Source organism: Dinoponera quadriceps, unplaced genomic scaffold (assembly GCF_001313825.1).
Source record: "Dinoponera quadriceps isolate SergipeBrazil2010 unplaced genomic scaffold, ASM131382v1 scaffold2076, whole genome shotgun sequence".
NCBI lineage: Eukaryota > Metazoa > Arthropoda > Insecta > Hymenoptera > Formicidae > Dinoponera > Dinoponera quadriceps.
Window position 1 is genome coordinate 375,711 of NW_014556116.1, and position 24,198 is coordinate 399,908.

The 24,198-nt window shown below is 40.4% G+C and overlaps 1 protein-coding gene across 6 annotated transcripts; it reads right to left on the bottom strand.

The window, feature by feature from the left end:
- Window positions 1-1,149: 1,149 nt before the first annotated feature.
- On the bottom strand, window positions 1,150-24,196 carry LOC106746625 (la-related protein 1B). Of its 6 annotated transcripts, none has more exons than XM_014623406.1 (18): window positions 15,462-15,727; window positions 14,791-14,900; window positions 11,906-11,979; window positions 11,477-11,530; window positions 11,008-11,176; window positions 10,749-10,853; window positions 10,438-10,631; window positions 10,047-10,168; window positions 9,756-9,945; window positions 9,120-9,668; window positions 8,812-8,960; window positions 7,543-7,753; window positions 7,296-7,460; window positions 6,651-6,910; window positions 6,200-6,360; window positions 5,566-5,820; window positions 5,141-5,274; window positions 1,150-4,605 (listed from the first exon to the last, which is right to left on the bottom strand). In XM_014623406.1, the coding sequence occupies exons 2-18, from the start codon at window positions 14,819-14,821 to the stop codon at window positions 4,126-4,128; spliced, it is 3,303 nt and encodes a 1,100-aa protein (XP_014478892.1). In that variant the 5' UTR covers window positions 14,822-14,900; window positions 15,462-15,727; the 3' UTR covers window positions 1,150-4,125. The 6 variants fall into 6 exon arrangements, with proteins under 6 accessions (XP_014478892.1, XP_014478890.1, XP_014478889.1 ...); XM_014623404.1 differs by having other exon boundaries at window positions 14,791-15,021; XM_014623403.1 differs by having other exon boundaries at window positions 14,791-15,082.
- Window positions 24,197-24,198: the final 2 nt, after the last annotated feature.

A 24,198-nucleotide genomic window follows, 5' to 3' on the forward strand; every position in this document is an offset into this window, starting at 1 on the left:
ATACGACGACGATAATGATATAATGATTGACGATGGATGATAACGACGACGACGTTAGGCTCGTTTTATCTTCGTCTTCGCGAACAAGTCGTTCTCGAACGGAGGCAGACTCTCGATTGACGTTTCGTTTAAGAATCACTATCAGTTGTCGCTCCAAAACTGTTGCTCTCGCGGAAACGTGTCGACGGGCGCGTCCTTGAAATTTCAATTAGGCGTTATCCCCCTTTATCAATAAAAGCGAGGTGCACACTATTTTTTTTTTTCGCCGAAAAGCCGACTAGGCCGACCCTCGCCTCGCAAGAATCAACAAGAGCGTATCAAAAATCTCGCGCCTGCAACGGACGATTCAACAAACAATTAGACTCTTCGTTCGAACGTCGCCTGAATCCGCGCTCGAACGACTATGACGACGACATGATACGCGGAATATAATTCTGTCTCAACGATATTACGTAATCTCTCTTTCTCTCTCTCCTGCTAAATCCAAGAACGCGAAGGACTCCGCTTTGAGTTTCATCCTGTCCCACGTGACGACATGAGGAAGGGGGTTATTATTGTAATAACAGCGGGAAGACGGAGAGCAAGGAAGGACCGGGGAAGAGGGAGGAAAATCCATGCCGCACTCGACAACGCGGAAGTACATATCCGCGTCGGAATCATTTACCAGGTGTCTTATCGTCCGTTTTATATCATGCAATTAAAGTTATGTACGCGCGAGAGATCCGTTCTCTCGGCCCGTTCGCAGACGTTAAATGTCGTGTGATCGAGACGTCTCGAAATATGCGCGTGCACTGTTCGGACAAATAAATATTTCATACCGCGACTATACGTCACATATGTGAGTGGATGGTAACCGCCGCGTTGTAACACATCACAGGTAACGTAGCGCGGATGAAGCAATCGTCGCGGCTGTTCCTCACTCTCACCGCCAATCGTCTTATCCTCGCCTCTTTCTCTTTATCTTTACAGGGAACTCAATGATGTGTGACATAGCACGTTGGCTCGATGCGTGACTAGTGCGTGTGTCTGTCAAGAACTACATCAGAATGTGAAGGATACGGGTATAACAAAGCTGCTTTCGCAGGTGAACGGATTGTCGAATATGCGGTTTAAAAAAAAAAAAAAAAAAAAAAAAAAAAAAANGACTGTCGGTTTGCTTAAAAATAATGGACTAAAATCTGCCGATAGAATTCGCCGATTCGCTCGATTCGCCGATCAAGGGGCTCAGTGCTTATTTTCTATTTACAAATGCTCAACGAACTCGTCGATTTTTGCATGATGCGGAATAAATGACGTGTGTGAATCGATCGTGCAAAGATTTCCTTTCGCTCGATTTCGAGACGCAGAATTTTGCTAGATCCATCATTCGGTCGACGCCTATATACACACACGCAAAAAAGTTCACGTATGTAAATTCGTTCAACGAATAGGCAATAGCATACTACGATTTCTGCCGATGACCTCGAATCCGGATGTTTTCGAGTGAACGCAAGTTTTAGCAGGCGTCAATACGTTAACCTTTCTAGGTGAATTAAGATTGCTGTGTCCTCGCTTTGGCTGTCCTTGTTTGATGACGTCAGAAGCGAGAAACTGTCAAAATATATTACGGTACGTGTGGAGATAAGAGAAATATATCGCACAAAATAGCACTCGGTTTAGCACACTTGCAAAAATATCCGGATGTTTTTTTTTACCCGAGAAATCAATGAATAGCCATAAAATGATAACGTAACAGAATCATGAAAAAAGAATAGTGTAAGAACGTAAGTTACATTTTGCACTAAGTTCTTATCTACCATGTTTTAAGTTCTTATCTAACCATGTTTTAAGTACTCGCTGTGAACTGGCATGCGTTGCTACTTCTAACGTCATTAAACAAGGACAGATTATTCTAAAGCCTTAAGACGTAAATAAATTGAACAGCCACAGTCGATTGTAAATTCTAATAAACGATGGTAACTAGTCGTTTTGCTTATCGTTTACGTCTTAAAGCATAGCAAAGTAGTTTGTAGATAAGGAGTAATTTTCAGCTATTATTGTTGAGATTCGAGAAAAGCGTCCAGACACTTTTACAAATGTACTGAATGCTGAAACAATATTCTTTTATCTCCACGTATACCGCAATAGATTTTAATATACGATTTATCGCTTTTCTAATTTCATAAAATGAAAATAGCCATAGCGAGGACACAGGAACTTGAAATAAACGCTTACGCGGTCGAGAATCAAATATGGCAAACGTAAAATCAGTAGAAAATATTTATGCGCAAAATATGGGAATCTTGAAAAACAGACTATAAAACGTTCAACGTGAAACATCTTACAACTGTTACTACCATATTTGAATGGAATTTTTATCGAGGTGGAGGAAGCGATCTTATCTTTTGTAAAAATTATTATGACTGTCACAGAAAAGCGCGGTCTATTCAGTTATGAATAATATTACTTTTAATGCAATGGATATATTTTAGCAGCATGGGCATAGTTCTTGAAGAAAATTCCTTCTCATCTAATGTTTCTTACTTAAGGCTATCTTTTACACAGCAACGTGCGCAAAGAGACAGTGTATAATACACATATGTATATAGGCTTATTCTTCCTTTAAAATAACGGCATTATAAGTATTTGTATTATACGCTTATTAGATTTAACATTTATTTAGCAAGGCAAAATTGTTTGTAATGAATAAAATTACAAGCTCAGCGATAATATGAGTCTGATAGTAGTCCGTTCTAATGAAATCAATATGCAAACTATTATCATATTAAATAATATTTATAATTGTATTTAAAGAAATATCTCTTAAATCCTTATATCCATTAAGTTCATAAATAGATTCATGATTTTACGATTGTACAAGACTTGTCGAGAACTATGCCTATACTTGACTAAAAAATCTTTATCATTGTTAACTTTGGAGACATAAATTTCGTACCAATCATATGAACCGAGTGCACTTATTATTAAAAAACATTATCAAACTTCGAGTGCACTGAATAACAAAAAGCGCACATTCAACGGCGTAAAAAAGTACTTACTATAAAGAAAGATTCTTATTACAAAAAGGCAAAAAGAAAAAAAAAGGGAAGTGCATCTTTCAATGAAAAATGTTGAATAATCAAAAGAAAATTCTAGTTTCGATCTCCATAATCAAAAGATAGCACAAATTAAATAGTTGTGCAGCTGTAACCCATCATTAATAACCTCTCAATTTTGTATGTATATTCAAATAATGATAGGACTGTTTATTTCAGTCGCATCTCATAACGCTTTTTGTTTGAGATGTAATAAATGTATATTAAAATACCGGAGAGAATGAAGGAGCGAAGAAAGTGTAAAAGGAACGAATGAATCGAGCGGATCTAATGTGAGATGTTTACCGAATACATGTGTTTAATCTCTCTCTCTCTCTCTCTCTCTCTCTCTCTCTCTCTCTCTCTCTCTCTCTCTCTCTCTATCCCAGATAAACACACTTCACATTTCCATATAAAGCACTTATTCTCTTGATGTAAAGATATGAAGAGTTTCCTTTATTGCGGGGAAAAAAAATATATATAAATGTTAAAACACAAGATAAAACTTGTGGGCAAAAATGTTTGAATAAATTTACATAATTTAGATTTCTTCTTCATGCACACACGTATCCGGTACTCATCGTCTCTCTCTTTCATTCCCTATTCTTAGTTATGTCACATCTCATAATGTAATATAAATGTCATAAGTAATGAAGAGAGAAGCGTGTAAAAATATTTCGCGTGAAACGATGGCTATGCACCGCTGGATAAAAGGACTTGAGTAAAAATTAGATACTACTTTACGAGTAACGTTACATTTATAAATCTAGCGTTGTGCATGTACATTCCGTGAATGCTTTTACACGACGACGACTTCCCCGACGATCCCGAGAATCGGCGATCCTCGCATTTCTTCTCTCTTTTCTTTCAGACCGTTATCGGTGCATCGTTAAGCACTGTAGTATTCATCGATTACTGTCACTCCACATGTATACGTTACGGTGAAACACCGTTCCATCGCCGAAGGCGACACGATACAACACTTCCTTTCGCCTTCGTAGTCGCTCGAAGAGTTTATGCGCGCATCATCAGCGCACCGCAACTGAGTTTCTCATTTTTGGGAGGAGGACGTAGAGCCGCTCTCCATCTTCATCGTGACGAACTTGCTCGTTTCAGGCTTGGAGTTGAGTTGAGTACGATCTCTGGCAGTGACTTGCGACTTGTTCACCACTTCGTGAGATTTCGTGCAGGAACCGGAATTGTGCCTACTACGAGGCTGTTGCTTGTTGAGATCTCGCTGGCTGGTCGACGACGACGACGACGACGTCGTTGGGTCGTTCCATCGTCGAGGATGGCTCGTTAGCCTGCCGGAACCGAAGGAACTGGCTCTGTTGCGGAACTGCGAATTCGCCAGCTCCATGCGTGACTTTTGCGCGTTACTACTTTCGGAATTTGTGGTTGGCAGTGTGACGGTGCTGGAGCCACCCGAGAGTCGGCGTTCTCTGCTCGTTCGCACGTCTTCGCCGCTAGCACTTTCGGATACGCTTCTGTTGCGCTTCTTCGCAACGTGCAGCATCTCAAGTATCTGTGGCTGTAAAAAACCAGACGGGTGTTGTTTGTTGGAAACGTATGAAGGGCCCATTATAATCACATCACTGTTCACGGTTCAGTTATCGAGATATGGACTATCTTATTAATTTTGTAACAAACGGGGAATATTACACTTATAACTTTTATTAGGTGAATATTATTTTCCCAATCATTTGGAATATATAATATTCAAGAATACATTGGCAGCTTAGCTGGAAATAAGCGAAATATCTGAGTAAATCTTAACGGATGCCAAGTCGCTCGCTGTAATTGTTTGTCGTGCTGCTACTTTCAAACTCCACTCAAAGGACGAGTGTCCTCGTGGCGTTAGCGAAACATCACGTTTGCTCTGGCACAAATTTACCGTTTAACTATCACCGGGTCATAGTTAAACAACCTATTATGTGCTAATTCCAGAAACCGGCAGAAATTAAATCTTGACTCACCGTCCGAGGAGCATACAAGGGGGTTAATGAGTCTCACAATCGATTACACGAGTAAAGCGTAAGAATACTTTTATCCATAAATGTACTTACTTCCACTACCCTGAAGTCCTCGATATTCTTGAATTTCGATAGGTACTCCTTCAATTTAGGTTCCACATGAAGTTGATCAGAATTCTTGTAATACTTCAAAAATGCCCAGAATTTTTCTAGTCCATACAGTTGACCTGTTAATTCGAGCAATTTAACTCGTTAATATTTACCATATATTATTGCTATCTCAGTATATACACGGGGGCCCGAAGGACATGAAAAATTGCTTGCTGCAATTGTTTGTCGTGATGCTACTTTCAAACTCCATTCAAAGGACGAGCGTCCTCATGGCGTTAGCGAAACATCACGTTTGCTCTTGCACAAATTTATCTGTTTAACCATCACTGGGTCATAGTCAAACAACCTATTCTGATTTTTGTGCTGATTCGAGGGAAATGGACATCAACTAAATCCCGACCACTCACCACTTTCATAATCGTATATCGTTTCCATCTGGAAGTCTTTGTACAATTGATGTTTGAATTTCTTCTCCAAACCATAACTATAAAATCTAAACAGACACTCTAGCCCGTATCGGTATCCTTCGGAAGCATCCTCTTTGGCAATAGTCCTGAATTCTTCGTACATGGTACGATTGAAATTTTCACGCAGGAAGAACGACCAGAAACGGAAGAGAGTGTTCATCTCTTGTGACTGCCCAATGCCTAATCGCTTGCGTTCTGAGAACAGATATAGAATATAAGTGAAAATCTTGAAATAAAGTACTGAACGATTATCTCTTTATGTAGTAATAGTCAGATAAAAGCGTTTCCGCACAAGCATTCTTCTCAGCCGGGAAAAGAAGACAAAAAAGAAAGTTTCATCATCTCAATCAATCGAATTGATAAGAGGTTGTAAGGAACTCAATATCGTAGTCTCGCAGATACTGCAGTCTCGTCGACAAAATATCTGTAGTAATAGTCGTGGTTAACAATAGCTATCGGAAATGGAGAGTCGGCCGAAGCTGCGCACGCTTGCGTGCGTTGTGGCTCGATGCTGTAATTGGCATCACTGCTTACAACCTCCTTAAGGGAATATCTGATATATTGTCAGTAATACCTTTTAGGCAACGCGAATGATACTTGTGATACACCTGCTGGGTGAAACCATTTTCCTTCAGCAAAGCGTGGCTGGGATGTTGGAACGTAGGTAGAGCCTGTGGCACGCTGCCGTAACTACTCGACAAATAGCCTTCGTTAGGACTGGTTCCCGCGCTACTCCTAAAATAATAAACGGCAGAGCACAAATTTTAGAGTATACAGAATAAACTCGCACTTTCGCATTTCGATTATCTAGGTTTGCTCAGTTTTTACCATTTTTCTACAAGATAATCCCTTCAGCCGGGAAAAGAAGACAAATAAGAATGTATATCATCATACACCACATTTCAAACAGATTGAGGAACTATTACATATAACAAATCACATAAAATATCTTAAAATATAAAATAACGGTATCGTATTAAATACAACGAATATCTCAATGAGAATCAAGTGAACATGCTACATACCCCGTGGAGTATGTTCGGGGGCGGTGCTCTCGAACGTCCATGATCCAACCGACATGATGTTCCACTGGAGGGTTGTTGCTGTGACGGGTTTTCCTTTTGCGCGGTGTTCTCGGATCAACCGACGGCCCATCTTTCACAACGGCGAAGAAACGAGGAGCCCCTCTTCGCTCTTCTCTTTCTACCCTTGGTTTCTCGTTCCAACGATTCTTCTCTGTCCTACGATCTTTTCTTTCCTGACACTCTTGACTCGTAGATGGAAGCTGTAAGACCAATGTTTTAGTTTAACGATATTTTTTACTGTAGGATTTACTAATATCGCTTTGAAGATAAAGTACAGACTACTGCTTTGAAAGAAATTATTCGAAGACAAATTTCAAACAAAAGCTGTGAAATTTCATAGAAAGTAAAAAAGAGTAATATTATTATATAATTAATCTTTTTTTAACATTATTTCAAGTTTAGTATTTTTAGTGGAATCATATGATCTTCTTAAGTAGGAAATGTTTTCTTAAGTAGAAAATATATGATTTTCTTAAGTAGGAAAAAAGCATTTTTTTGCAAAAAATCAAATTAAAAAATTTCCAGTGATTAAAAAAATCGGGGTTTTCAAATATATTTACCAATTTTACAAAATTCGAAATATACCTGTAATGACGATTGCACGATTTCCAAATCGTCTGCAATAGAAGGAGGTGGCGGCGGTACTTCCGGATTCGCTTTCCTAGGAGCTTTCGGTGCCATTTTTTCGAAATCCTCTTGGCTAATCACATTGATGGTCTTATAACTTCCAATAGACGAAGAAGAGCCGTACTGTTTTAACACAAGTTCGATTCATGTAAGATCCATCTGTCCTTTGGCTTTTAAACATAGCAAGGAAAATAACAAAACTTACCCTTTGACGATCCTGTGTCCACAAATCTTCTTCGTAACAAAATAATCCATCATTAATAGCCCGCTCCAAATCTCGACTCATTTTTACTCTCGTAACCCAGTCTCCAGTTCTGTCGTAACCTTCATGCTTCGGAGGTCTAGACGTTTGCGTGACGATAAGGATTTTATTAATATCTCTATCCGACAGTTCATAATCTTCATCATCTTCGGACCTGTGCAATATAATCGAAGCGTTTGACGGATTTAATGACGTCAAACATTTTTTGCGTTATAGCTCCAAATAAAATAGCTGTATCCACAAAATAACATTTGTGATCGATTCAGCAAACTTGTAGAATTGGACGAACACTTCTTTTACTCGAACGATCAATAATAAAATCATGAGAAGAGAAATTGGAAAAGAAGATTCCGTGTCAAATTAATTTTTATCTTTTTATTTGAAAGTATAACGTAGAAAATCTTGATATGCGTTTTCTCACTTTTGATATCATTAAACAAGGACAGTCATAGCGACTATTCTGGAGCTTTAACGGACATATATACTAATTTTGTTCTGGGTGTTGGTTACGTAACTTCTCCCTAAAGCGGAAACGTGAAAATCCCGAATGTTTTCAAATTGGAAAATTTATTCTTTCCACGAGTTCACGCTAGAGGAGAAAATTCATGTTCCTTTAGGAATTGATCATGATTTGAAGAATTCATCATTTATTGAGGAGATCAATCTGATTCGATACTCTCGTGTTGCTTCGATATTATACGAACGCAGCACCATACATGAATGACGTCAATCACTGGTCCAAATAAACTAAGTAGAGTCGTATAACTATATATATTGTCTTTAATATTACAATAGTTTTTTAAACTTCCATCTTACACACAAATATGTCAAACTAGAAAAAATTTGACGTTTTATGAGATTTCTATACTAATATACGTACAAGTTTATAATTAAATATCTCGGAAAACGATAGGGTAAAGATTGTTGAAATTTTTGCATGTTACGCATCGTTAATTCAATGAACTTTTGTATCACATATGTACAGCTTTATTCTATATTTGGTCAAATGTTCTTAGTGTCACGGTAGATTTTTATAATAGTTTTTGGCTACTCTATAAATATGCTAAGTTCCATTGAAGTCTGAGGTAAAATCTTCATAAATGTTCCTTCTCAGTGCACATTAGTACAAGCCATCAAATCCACAATTAGATAAATGTCAATAGTGCCAACATCTATGGTATTTTTTTTTATACAGATTCGTCTTCTACTGACCATTCTGAGAAGGCATTATTTCGACCAGTCAGAGGCATTTCCTCATCGAATTGGAAGTCCAGTTCCTCCCGTTCCTCGTCCTTGTTAACATTGGTCTTCTTTTTCTCCTCGGATTTCTCTTTGTGTGGCTGCTTAACTTTTCTTTTCACCTCCAAATAATTTATTTTTATGGATTTCGTGTATTTACATCTTTTTATGGTTAAAACTTTTTAAAAATATTTAGTCATTATTATCAATGATATATTGTATATTGTAATTCATGAATGAATTATGTAAAACTCATATATGAAATAATAAGAACTTATTACCTCTTGCCAAACATCGTCGTTTGATGAATTTGATTTTCCATGTTCCTCTGGCGAGCAGTTTGAAGTGGAAGAATATGTCATCGCTGATGATTTATTGTCTTCCTTCGTACAAAGATTATGATTAGAAGTAGGAGTGCTACTTGTTGATTCGGAAACGATCTCTTTCGCTTTTACTGGCTGTTTTTCATTCTTCGTTTCATTACTTTCATTCGTAGCTGTAGGTAAGTCATTGCTGTTTCCTGTCAATTCCGTTGGTATAAACTCTGGCACATCGGGGTTTAAAGTCTCGCCTATCAACGAAGAAACGCTTTCCGATTCGTCACATGTTCCTGGTATCGGAATAGTGTGATCAGTTTGAAGAATAAATGGCATTACGATGGGCTCGGGTATGCTAGGTAAAGGCCTCGCGGCAGGATAAAATTCTCTTTCAAGTATATGGGGTATTATTTCACTTTGAGGCGGCATAAATAATTCCGAAGAATCTGAAAACAATGGTTTGTCCGCTCTATCTAGGATAGGCCATTTCGACGGATCAAACCTTGTTCTGACCTGAAAAGAAAGAATTTATATATTATACCGGTCATATTATGTCATATGTTATTTAATTAATTCCTCTCGAAGTATATTTTATCGTACCTTGTACCCATCCACCAATTCTAGTTGGTCAGATTCCATAATTGCCTCTGTCACTAAACGCACGTCATTTGTTAAAGTTTGTACACGATGAAAAGATGCGATCAAAGTGATAGGTAAAAATCCCTGAACATCCATTTTGCGACGAAGGTAGAAGTCCCTCATAAGATTCTCTTCGCTGAAGTAATACTCTCTGTGACAAATAAAGTAAGGAGAACGAAACGATTATTTCAGTATTACACGCTGAATTAAGTACAAGTAAAAAAAAAAAATAATACAAAAATAAGAACTCACATCTGTTTCCGTATATATTCCTTTAACGTGTTGGTATCTAAATTAATATAATTATTATAATAGAACGTTCCCAAACATTGCCCCATCATGTAGGCAGGATCTGGTTGTTCGTATTTAAGCACCTGAAGAAAGAAAAAGTGAACATCAAGATGTATAAAAACAAAAACTTCCTAGATAATAGACATGCAAGAGTTTCACGATCAGTTCTACTTTCAATTTAATCTCCATCAAATTCGTCAGAGATATTCCCATTCATATTAACATCATTGTGACCGAGATGGTCATGTTTCGCGATAACAATCTAAGACAGTTGATCCGTGACAATAATATTAGAAAAGTAATGCAAGACAATTAACTCAAGATGCTGCATCGAGTAAGATGTAAAGCATACCTGCAAGTAATCCGTGCCAGCATAATTCTGATACTCTTGCTCTTGTCGATGTCTGAAGCTACTACTTCGACCGCCACCACGTCCGCCACCGCGTCCTCGGCCTCTGTAACTTCTACCACCGCGACCACCCCGATAATTGCTGTACCCCGTCGATCGGTCATAATAGTCCCTCTCGCGCCACGTTTGTTCACCATCTGTTTATTACACGAGGATCGCAATTACAGTATTTAATATCGCAATTCTCAGTTATAAAACTGCACATTCTCCGTCGCCGGAATTAAAGCGACATCGTTGTGCGCGAGCGATTTTACCTTCACCGTTCCTTTCCCTCTGGTTCTGATACTTCGGCGAGCGTTCTCGTTTACCACGGTTTTTTGCCAGGTCGATCTCCAGCGGAACCCATTTTTGCTTATTTACTGTCAGGAGAAGCATAACTATTAGAAATCGAATCTCATTAGAATTCGCATCTCAAACATTTGAAAACAAAGTTTCCATTGCAGGGAGACCACTATACATTTTGTCGTTATCTCGTCGTTAGCACAATCCAAGTGCAAAGATCGACCTCCTTACCTTTCCTTTTCTTTTCATTGTTATCCGTATGCTCGTCACTATCGTCTTGGCAGTGGTTCTGCTCCTTATTCTCTTTCCCCCTGCTCTCAACGTTGCTGGTGCTACTCTCTTTGGAATTGTTCGGCTCAGCGGTACCATTTTGCTTCGGCGGTGACGTGGTTGCCTTTTTCTAAAGCAGGAAGTACATCATTTATGAATATAAATATTCATATTGGATAAAATGTATAGTAAGTGCGATTTCTGAATTAAGATAATTAATTGAGATAACTGAGATAGCGTGGAAGGCGTGTGGACAAGTATTGAACGATCTTCAGACGGAACATTTCCGTCTGTGGTTACATTACACTTGACATTTCTCTAGCAAAAATTCTACACCCACAGATCCATGAAGAGATCTGTGAGCTCTAGGTTTTGCATGCTTTATAGTGCATTACAGTCTGTACATTAAGAGGAATTCAATGACTCGCACCTCTCCCTGTGTTCCTAGGGTTGGCCAGTCCCCGATATCCGTAAAGTCACTTGCCTGCAGCAATAATGTAACATATCATTATTATTAACTGCACAATCAGTATAAATGAATTGCGTTTATCACCGTTATATGCCTCTCTAATGCAATATTATAACATTCGTTATGGAACTATTATTTCTGGATATGTAAAATCGTTTATTATACAATATAAACGATTATTTCTCTCTTCAAGTGTCATAAAGATAAAAGATTGTTAAAATTTTTGTTATGCATCGTTAATTCAATTAACTTTTGTATCACATATGTACATTATCTTCCAAGTTCGTCATACAATTGCGCACAAATTTTAGAAAAATTTTTTTCCGAATAAACTTGCTTTTTTCCGATAAACAGGCGCATTAAAACGACAAAAGAGATTTGCACATGTACCTTTTGGTTGAATTTTCTCCTATCTCGAGAAGCTTTGACGATCGTAGGCTGAGCACTGCTGCCGACACCATTTTCTGCGCACACATAAAGAGAAAATATATTAATATTATATTCGGCTTATTCGGTAGAAAAAGTTACGCGTCTTTAGATTTTTCTCAATTGTTCAAGATGAGACAATGTCAATAAAGCGTATAGAGCCGCATGTTCTTACTAATTAAAAACACATAATTATTGATATGAAGGATAGAGAAAAGAAAAATGGAAATCATCACAAAGAGCCGATCGCAACGGAGAAGTTTGTAATAATATATAAGGATTCGACATTCGATGTCCGACATTCCAGAGCGCATTAAACATTTTTTCGGAAGCTACCCCCAAGTAATTATATCTTTATCGGCCCCTTCATAACCTGTTCCAAACCGCATGACCTCGATTATCTCGGTCGCAGACATGCGTGCGTTTCACGAATATTTTTATCTGTAACATCCGATACGTGAAATTGAAGAGGGGAAATGTAGTGAATACACGAAAACGAGCGAAAAAGCTTAGGACAAAAACTCGCTCACGCAATTTACCACCGTATCATCCAAGAGCGCGCGCACTGAAAGATATCGGTAATCTCCCAAGCGTGTTTTCTTTCTCCCGAAAATATTTCTCGATTGCTCCTGCGATTATAACGACTGTATGATCAGTCGCAAAAAGGTTGCAACACTTTCTTTTTTTCCGGCGAGTTTTGCAACGCATTTCGTATCTAGTAGGAAAATGTATCTCCGGAAACGTTCCGAAACTTATAATAAAAAGTGTTGCAACCTTTTTGCGACCGATCATACATCGTGAATTATTGCGCTTGCGAGTAAAGCTCTCGTAGTAATTGTTTTTTAAAAGACACGTTTCAGGAAGCACGTAACACTCACTCCTCATCGTAACTGAAGCGGCAAGGTCGTCGTTGTAGTAAAAATTATAAACGATATGCGAATAATTCGCGAGTCGTGAAAAGCGAAGCAATAAATTGTACGCCACGTCTATATAAAATACAGTGATAAAACTATAATTATAATATTAATATTATTAATATAATATTAATATTATATTATAATCGAAACGGCGATGTTAATATTAATATTATTAATATAATATTAATATTAACATCGCCGTTTCGTCGTGTTTCCGCCACTCCGCGTGTGTTCTCTCCCAAAATCGCGATTTCGCACCATTTTATTACTCATTATTCCTCTTATCTTATACTTTTTTATCTGTTCATGAGTTTTTACGACCGACGAATACCATACACCGACAACACTACCGATATATGTATATTTAAATTCCCCAAGGACTCGTAAAGAGATTAGAAAACTTTTATATGTACATTCTTTTAAGTTATGTACACGGTGTTACATGATATATTGTACAAACTTAAGGAACATGTTTCTAATATAAATAGAAGTGAAAAATAAAAGTGAAATAAAAAAAAAATATAAACACGGATCCAGTTCGGAGCGGTTATCCATCTACAAATGTTTCAAATTTATAAATGGCGGCACAATTTTTTTGTAATATATTTCTATTAAGAATGGAAAGTAAGAAAAATTCACAAAGATTAAAAGACTATGAAGGGAAAATTCATACCTAAGCTGAATTAATACATCGTATTAATAACGCATGTGAACAAATATGAAACAATTATGATGTACTTTGTTATTCAATCCATTTTAGATCACACCATATTATATATTAATATGCCGAAAGCACGTCAATTTGAATAATTTCTGTAATATTCATATTTTCTTCCTTATTTTCCATCTTCCAATAAAGAGAAAAGTCACATACACATCCTGTGTATTCACCATGAGTATATTGCTATTTTTGAATTCAACAAAAGCAACAGATAAAAAATATCCGTCGAGGCGCGAAGCGGCTTTGGATTTTTCGTTTGCTACTTCCGAGTTGTTCCTTCGTGGTTCTTTCTGCTTTTCACCGACTCGACGCGACTCGAAGTTCGCTTCTTCAGTTCTGCCACGTGCGGGAGAGAGTCGAGACGAATGCTGTAATTAAGAGTGAGAAACTGTGCGAGACGTGAGCGAATTTCGCAATCTCGATTAGAGTTTGGATCGCTTCATCAACCGACGGCGAATCGCTGCTCCGATCTTGTCTCGGTGCCAAGAGAGCCTCGGAGGACACTGAAGCCGGAATAATATAATCGTGGCACATTGCCCTGCGACCGAACGCACGACGAGCCGGCGATCGTGGGTGATCGAAAACAATAAACAACGAAAGAGCGAACGCGATTAGAACCCGCTAACCAGGTAACATACGAAGACAAGAAACGAGATTTGCCAGCGTTTGCCGCTGGATTAAACATTTCACGACTGCGTTGCAACGCGTAATTTCAGGGATGGCTGATTTCACACCGCTCGACCAGAACATGATAATGCACACGAGATGTGATAATCAACAATCGCCAAGTGCGAAGTGATCTCACGTAAGTGTCCCGATCGTGACGCGGATGTTACCGCAGTTAATTGCCGAAAGAAAGGGCAACACACGGGGAATTCGAGAAGGCGATAACGTACACTTGTCGCCGTAAAACTCGAATATGCGATATTTTCGCAGATAACACTCATTGCTTCTGTGACACAACCTGTGACAGATGATAATGTCATAAGCAGCCTAACGAGCGATAACGGAGAATCCAATTAAAACATCAACGAGGAGCGACTCGTACAAGAACGGGGTCTCGTTGTTACGTACCTGTTGTACGGTGAACGTTAACAGAAATTATTGTTTATTTGCCTGCAACTAAAAGCGGCACACACTTCGACATCGCCGGGCTTGCATTACGTATTTACGGCGTGCATAATGAGACAACAGCGATCAAGCCAACTCACGTTTAACGACATCGTTTTCGTCTATCTTCATCCTGCGAACGCGCGCGACTTCTCGTTGTGACGGTAGATCCAATAATCCGATTCGTTCCGCCTCGTGTGCGAGTTCCAGTCTAATTAAATCTGTGGTTTTAATCGCGTCAGCGTCGAGGATACCGCGAAACAAACGCGGTTGGTTTTACGCGGACGAAAATTTCACAGCCTCACACATGCCGAAAAAGCGAGACGCAATCCCTGCGCGGCGATCGTGTCCAACACGTTGTCGAATAGTTATCAGAGTGCGATACCAACCCGCCTAGTCGCGAGTTTTTCGAATATATCGCTTAATTAAGGTAGTTGATCCGTAAATGCATTTTCCGAGAGATCTTTGCAAATTTCAACAGCATATCAATCGAAACACGCTCTGCACACATGTAAAATTAGACAAAAATCGAGCTACCGAAGCGGAAATAATTGAAGTCAAAGTAAGCATTATCTATATCACAGATATAAAAACGACTTTGGATATTATGTTTTTAATTCTAATAAAACTACTTTTATGGTTTTAATACAAAATGAAAAAAACGATAAAAGATTTGCAAAAATATTATGAAAAAATTACAATTTCTCGAGCTTTTTCGTGTTGTATTAACTATTATTTTTCTAACAGTATTACATCGTCACGGACCAACTACCTTAACGACGATTTTCAGTCGTCCAAGTCGTCGATTTTTCAGAGAGGGAAGCGAAGTCACCGTACGGTCATTTCCTGGTTAATCGAAACTGCAACGAAATCGCGCGGTCGTGGCGTTACTCGAAAATTCCGTTGACGCGAACTAAACTTCGATTCGTTTGTTAACACATCATGCATAAAATTCCACGGTCACAAGCTGCGTTTAATACCACGATCGATACTGAAGTCGTGATTCGAGCGTCGACGAGCCACTGAGAACCGACTGACTTGAGAAGTGATTCAGCGGCTGTGGCGACGGCGACGACAGAGCCGCTCGAAACGGCATAAAACGAGATTACTTTCAATTGCCTTGCGCACGAAGTACGATGCGGCTGTGTCCCGAACTTACGCGAGGTACAACAGGTGTACAGGATGTAAGCGCAATTGTTGTACCGTGACAAATTTTTCCCGTCTGAAGCGAAAATAATTTATTCCCGGAAGGAATAACTTCTCAAAGCTGCAAAAATGACTAAAAAGAAAAAAGTTTTCGCTTCGGCGACGTAAGTACGTAAATAAAATTGTGTAGGCCAGTTAATCGTGACTTTTATTTACTTAACTATCACCGGACGAAAACTCGGCGGATTCATATTACACAAATTAGTAATTAGAAGGATGATACGAACAATCGGGAACTCTTCGCAACGGCTTGCTCGATATCGCAGGGCGTGGAAAGTATCCCAGTAGTTTGATCAATTAGTAACCAAGCAACGTGTGTGACGTTGTCAAATGATGCAATATCGTTTCTGCTCGACCGAAAGTGTCAATTCATACTTAGAACCGTTTGGCAATATCTTACTGTATATATTTAGTTGTAAACAAACACTATCAGTCGAGTGGGATTTGTGTATTTGCGCAAGCTCGCGAAATTATTTCTTCGGCGTCGGCAATTATCGAATGTCGAAGTACTTTCCCGGTCAAAGCCTTTGACGCGATCGCGTCGATATCAAACGGTTTGATACTTTGAATTTTATTACTTTCGGAAAACTTTCAAAAGTATTTAAAATTGCAAATTCGTACATTTATTATCGCCACGGCGGACCGCTTCTTTTCAGGTTTCTCCGCCCGCTTACTCGAGTCGTTCATTAAGTAAATATGAAAGAGATGAAAATAAAACATCCGTGTAAATGTGTGTTTCTTTCAAAAAGTATGCGGATATGGGAGAGATAAGGCATATGTTTATATCACGTGTATGAAAATAAGAGGGAATCGACGGACGAAAGGATCGTGCAACGTTACGACATATTTCTAGGCATAGTGTCATCGCCACTCGCGATTGTGACTGAATCGTATGACATAACACGAAAGGTGAATCGCGTTATGAATGATATTCTGAGAGGCCTAGCTGATCACCCAGAATTATTGCAAGTATTTGCACTTGATACTTGGGAGATTTCTTAGAAGGTTCTCATCATTTTTTGCGTAAAAGTGCACCGCATACTTTATAGTACATTCAATCATTTCAAACGTTATCTTTATAATATATATTTATATGTTTCTTTTCCACACTCTCTTTTTTTCTTTGATGATATGTATGATTACGTTCGACATATTAAAGGGATGATTTTCCGCAAAATACAATGGATGAATAAATAAATAAATAAATAAATATCGACCCTCCACATCAAGACGCACAATTGGCCGGATTATCACCGACGTACAATACAGCATCTCGCGCGATCGTATTGGAAAACGCTGTTTTAGCGACTCGAGAGTCGGCCGTACGCGAAAGATATTTACCGGTCGAACGTTCTAACTCCTATCGCGGCAGCCCGGCCGTGCGAAAACAGGTTTCCCTTCTCGTGACTCTCACTTTCTGCGACATATTTTAATGTGGATCGAACGCGTCGGCAAGATTGGTCAATTGCGGTAAGATCCAAGGCCCAACCTTCTCGCGCTCACACACTTAAGGTTGAACGCGTTTAATCAACGAATCTCATCTCATGAACGCGATTCTCATACAGGCATAGAGAATTCTTCGAATACAGAAAAATCCTTCGATAACAGAGATTAAAGAGAATCCACGGAAAAAACGCGGATTAGAGATGAATAGGAACATTGGATTATGGATCTTGAAATTTGAACATTTGGAGTAAGGAAAAAGATGACCGTGAAAAGCGGAAGTCCCTGAAACATAATCAACAAACAGTTAGCAACATAAGAATGAATTATTAGAAATTATTCTCGAGATAAGAAGATTGGCTGAAAGGTCTGCCACGATCGCGGCCAACCTCTCGATGCCGATGAAAACAAACTTCACGAAGGACACGTATCATCATTGAAGAACACGCGCATTTTGTTACGAGTGAGAGCGTGTCGCGACGTAATATTAAATGCATGGAATAAAAAGGATTATGACTCGGGATTCTGTGACGGGTGCTTTAATAAGCTCATTTGGTCGAATGGAAACCGAGTTGGACGTATACAAGAAATAATTAGTATCAATTCAAGACTCATATTTTCATTCATAGAAGCAAGAATATATAAATTTTACGTTAAGATAAAACTTGCCCTCATACATGAAGAAATTTTATAATTCCATTAAAATTCATGTTACTCAAGAATAATTTTCATGAATTGAAAAAATATTGGATAGAAAAACCGATATATATAAACTAAGAATTGTATCTGAATTTGCTATCGTTCTTTCTATATCCAACACTTTTTCTTCTCAATTCGTAAAAATTATTCTTGAATAACAAAAATACGACATCTTTGGTGGAACTATATAGAATTTCGTAAGAGCAAGTATTTTATCTTCATGTAAGATTATATATTCTTGTTTATATATGCGTTTTGAATTGGTACTAAATTTTTCCATGCAGAACTCTTTCTTAGTATCTATGGAAAGTTGGATAATTTTTATCGAGGTTATATCCGTGAGAGTTGCATTTCTTGCAATCTAGTAGGGGATTATAATACTTGTCATGCTTGGAATTTACGATAGGCTTGTTCTTGTCAGCTGCACTAGAACTCCGTTCCCTTTCCCTTCAATGTTCGATTATAGACTTGTTTCGCTTTGAAGGTTGCAAATAAAAAATGCAACCTCGTTCACAATTGAAAAGAATAGGCCTAACGTTCAACGGGTTAGATAATCTAGTAACATTTATCCAGATATAGGACACCGGAACCGAAACAATGAAAAATAAACAGGGTTCTAAGATAAAAGTTCCAAGAACTTGGGTTGAGGCCAGTAACGATTCACGCTGATGCCGACACTGACTCCAAACAAAGAAAAAAAAAGAAAAAGATTTCCCGGAGAATTCGTCGAGAGCTTGTTCGTATTCGGGAGAGATTTGCCCATTAAGAAGGCGCGAGGGTCCGCTTACTACGTCGGAATTGACGGTTAAATCGAAAGTTCGCAATTGCGCGTGCCGATTCCTCGAACGAAAGTGAACGTTCGTTCGATCGAACGGACTATTAAGTAAGACGGTGCGCGTCATACTAGAGGATACCCTCGTAACTCGCGGCGTCTACGCCGCGCCAAGGAAAGAGTGTCAATGTCGTTGCCCTCGCTCGTTGCGTTCTCCCCCGTGACGCTCGCGTCCCGTATGCGATCAGTGCGACAAATGGATCAATTGCATACTCGCGTCGTAATCGCGACGACTCGCAGATTCGACGACGGGTCTCACGCCCGGACACCACAGAATCGACGGTCGCGACGAAAATACCGACGCCGTCACATGCTTGATAACAACGTCGGGGAGAGCGGCTTCCCTCTGACCTCGCCACTTCGCGTCAAAATAGCGAGAACGAGGCTAGAAATTACGGTTAGAGAAAAAAGAAAGGGAGCCATGTATTAAACTTTTCCGGCGTTTTTTCAACGACTCGGGGGATACCGGAGAATGTCATGTATTAGAAATATTTATAAGCATAAATGTTAAGAATATACTGCCCATTAGTCAAAATAATAAAAATATTATGGGAAAATTATAAAGTGACCTAAAAATTTAAAAGCGTTTAAAAGCGACAAGAAAAGTTTGACGATAAATCAGAGCCCGGATGAAAAGTTATTCCACTAGTAAACAAATGCTTCGTAGCAGAAGAGGAACAAGAAAAAAATACCAAAAAGTTGATTCGCTTCGCAAAAAGCGATTTGAATTTCTTAATATGTAAATCGATCGTCGAAGACATGTCGATCTCGCTATGCCACATGGACATTTCAGTGCCACGTATATCTGAGACGTGTTAGCAGTAAGAAGATAAGGTTTACCGGTCGGTTGCTCACGCTGCGTTTGTCGTTTTTATTATCGCGATTATCGAACAGCCCAAGTATCGATACGTGCCGGGACTTGGATTTCTCCTTTTCAACGATGCGACGATGTTCCACGAATTTATATATCTACATCTTGAATAATTATCAAATATCCTGAGATAGGTAGCGAGATTTGCGTTATCGTCGTTAAATGAATTTTGAGTTTCTTCTTTTCTCCCATTTTTCAGCGCTCGCACACTCTGCACGTTCTATTTTGATGCCTCGTTTCGTAACACGTACCTCTTCATCCGATACAGACCTCCCGCATGGATGTCTGTCGCGTAGATACTTCGTAATCTTAAATATGTTCTAATATAACATTACGATCTAACGATATGTGACGAGCACAATATGATGTACCAGAATCATCTCCCTTAATTTGGTCCGCAGATAAAGATATAATCTGAATAATCCGATAAAATGTCGATGTACGTCAAATTTTTTTCGGCTTCAAACGACTAGAAAAATTCGAGAGTTTCGATGAATAGAAATTTACGGATGTAAATGGAACAACACAACAGCTCGTTTCTCGTTCAATTGAATATGAAGTTCATGTTAAAGTTTCAAAGATCATGAAGATATTTAATATCGAAGAGCAGACGATCTATTTATAGGAAGTATCTCGTGAAATCGAATCCCGACACCATTTCTTGAATTTCGACGAAGCACATCGAACGAATGACAGCGCGTAATGGAACAAGATATTTCCATAGATGCACACAACAAATTAATAATTATATAAGCGTTATCGGAGCATCCTTGCTGTCGGAAAGTTTGGAGAACGATGATAAGACTATTTCGCAACTATGGAACAGAGTACAAGGCGATTCGTAAAACCTTCTGAAATTATATTTATTGTTGCCGTGATTTAAACAAAGAAAGGAATTATTTAAACGTTGTATCATCACTACGATAGAATAGCTAAGCTTCAAAATTTCTTAACAAATGATACAATATCGTAAAATTATCAAGTATATAAATTTTTTAGACAAGCGTTTTTTTTTTCTAACTTTAGAACAGAATTTACAGCTCGGGTTCAAGAAACTCAAATTAACGGAGAAAAATAAATGGTAGAAACTTTTATACAAAGACCAGAATAATAATTTAACACGTGGCCTGTACAAACTGGCAATCGTACGATAGAAGATCATAGTTACCACATGTTAAGGCTATCGTGTTTACTTCTGCGTACGAAAATTTCTATCTTATACTTTTTTGGCGATTCAAGTTTTTCGAGTTTAAGTTATAAAATCTATCTTTCAACTTTCCTGTATTTTAACAGTTAGAAGTGTTACGCCGGGTCTTTGTAAGTGACCGCTTTGTAAGCTGCGATTCTCGCAGGTAGTAAAAATCCTAGTATCCTAATAACCTAGCATCTAGACTTTCCTTTCATAAGCTTGAGAACCTTCTCAGCATTTCTCGACGATTCGCTGAACAAAACTTCGCATTTTTTCAAAGCGGAAACACAGTCTTTGTTCCTAGGTCTGTCCTTGTGCATGCGAAACCAATTCCTATTTAACATATTGCTTCCTGAATGCTTTGTCACAAGACGAGAAATTTTCTCCTAAAGAATTTCAAATAACTGATATTTTCAGTGTAAGTTTTATCGGATTCTTATTAAACTCACTTCATCTTACAGCTTCTTTTAAAGTGGGATAATTTTTTACCTAAAGTATTGTCAAATTTTTGATGTCATTTGAAATGCAATGAAATGCATGTAGATCAATTTGTAGTTTTTTTATAATTTTCTCATTGAATTATGAGTAACACATCCTTAAGTACGAATCTATACAACAAATGTAATAAACTTGTGGTCTCTCGTTCTAAGTAGCAAAATATAATTTCTGAAAAGGCGTGTAATAACGTTGAAATCTCCAGAATTGCGACATTTGGCAGCGCTGGGAACATTTTTCGCCGAGAATGACGTTATAATTTAATACTCGAAACAAAAGGTTAAAAGTTTACCCCAACTATTGTGGTAAACTCGTAGACTCGTGCTAAAGGCACGGATTTAGAAACACGAGATGGACTCTTCGTCGACTGCGATTGTTCAAACTCACCGGTGGTCGCTCCCTGCTGCTGCTGCGGCTGCAACACCCTTTTCTCCCTCTCGCTTTGTCTGTCGACCGGCACGGGTGCCACGGGGACGACGCTGGTGGAAGCCGGCATTGTGGCGTTTTGCAACGTCGTCAACGTTCTGCTCCTCGTCCAGGGATTCACCGCAGGCAACGGCGCTTCGACGTATTTGATGGGGGGTGGTGGGGGTACGGATTGCGCCTCGGTCTCGGCATCCTGATCGTCCGCCCGATGAATCTCCCTCGGACCGTGCTCGGTGGCAGTGGTGGTGGAAGCGGCGGCGGCAGTGACGACGAAGGCGACGTTACGATCACCACGTTGTTCCTTGTGCGCCCTCTCATTGCTGCCGCCCCTACCGACGCCACCACGTGCTTGGTGCCGGCTGTTGTTGTCGCGCAACCGATGACGTTCCCGGTGATGGTCTCGCTGATGCTGCTCGCGCAACTTCTCCTTGCGCCGAGCGCTCTTCGGCGCGACCGTTTGGAACTCGCCGTCACTGCCCACGTCGCCGTTGTTCAACTGCCGGTCGACGTCATTGTCGCGACGCGGCGACGCGGTCAGCGCCTCCTTACGGACGCCGAGCTCCATGTCGACGAGAACACTCCACGACACGTTCGACGGGCTGTCACTGCGGAAACGTTTGTCCGAACACTTGGCCGTAGACTGGGCCGTCGGCTGGCCGGCTCTCTGGTAGGGCTTGCCCTTCACTATGTTCGACGGCGCGTTCTGCTCCTTCTGCACAGCTGTCGTCTGCTGTTGCTGACCATGATGTAACTGTCGCTGGTGTTGCAGCGCCGTCGTTGCCTGGTTGACCGACTGGCCGCCCATGTTCTCTTTGTTGTTGCCCGTGCAGGTATTCGCTCGGCTCTCGATGCCGCTCTTCGGGTTCAGCACGCTGGCATAGGACTGACCGGGGCCTTCCGGCCGCTCGCTACCGCCCTGCGCGCCACTGGCTACCTTGGCCGCCATCTTGCTGGCACACGAGGTGCACTACCGTGAGGACAAAAACACGAGGTCGCACGTTGCGCGCGCGCTCGGTACGCGAGAAACGCGTCCGCGGGGGAGTCGAGGGACGCTCGCACGCACGCACGCGCGCCTAATTCACGCAGACGTAACCTCCACTTCACAATCTCGGGGCACGGAGATCCCTCATGTCGACTCTCTCTCGCATGCGAATGGGAATGCGCCGAGGAAGAAGAAGACTTCAGGAGACAGTACAGGGTCGGCGACGGCTTCTCCCTCTCTGAAGCGGGCGCGCGCAGTGTCTGCACTGCGAACACGCGGCCGCGCTACACCGAATGAACAATTACGCTGAGGCGCTACGCGACGCTCGGCCCACGTTCGATCGCCGCGGCGAAAATCGCGACGAGGCGCGCGCGCGCCTCGTGCTCGGCGTATGGGTTAGGCGCGCTGACTCGGCGCTTTAGCGGCGATATTGACGAGCGACCGGCGCGAGCTCGCGATACGATCGAAACTGCGTACCGTCTTGCGCCAGCATACGCCCGTGAGGACTCACCGCGAGAGCGCTGGTAGCGGACAACGGGGCGCGCACACACAGGCTGCCACACGGTCCGGTTTTTCTCGGCGGCCGCTGCTACTAAACCCGCGACACGGCGCGTTTAGCTTTGTGTCCAATGCGAATGCGTACGGTGCTCACAACGAATGGCGCGCGTCTACGAGAACCGGCCTGACATCGCGTTACCGCTCGCGATTACGTAAACACGGCGCATTTTCGGCGAGAGCCTTTTCCACGGGAAAGCGGTGCGCGAGACACATGTGGCCTACTGTGGCCAACGCTGGCGAGGCATCTGTACGCGAGAACGGGCCGCCCGGCTTCCGGTTTCATCGATCGCCTCGACCGCTCGGTAGATGGCGGCGCCGCTTCCGCGCGACTTCCTACTTCGAGAATCGTGGGAACGCGCGAAATTCAACCGGCGGACGAAGGCACTCGAACGATCCGAGAGAACATTGGATTCTTCCAAATCGTATCTATTCGTGATACCAATCGACAGGAGGGGACGAACCTTCGGGCTATTTTCTAAAGTTGCGTCGACATGAAGTATAAATGCGACTTTTATTTCGTTCTTACACAATTTGTACATGGCCGTATTATTGTGTTGTTGCAATATGCGCTTATTGTACTTGTGTAATACATAATCACTATACATCATATACAATATATAGAACAAGAATTATATAGTGAGTGTTGTTATTCTTTTAGCAATTTATTTTTCACTATACAAGTGTTATACAGTAACACATGATTATCCGAGATCTGCAAATATATATTTGAACAAATGCAATTTTATTAAAATAACATATAAATCTCTGTAAATATGCGTAATGTTGTAACCATATATATGTAAAAACA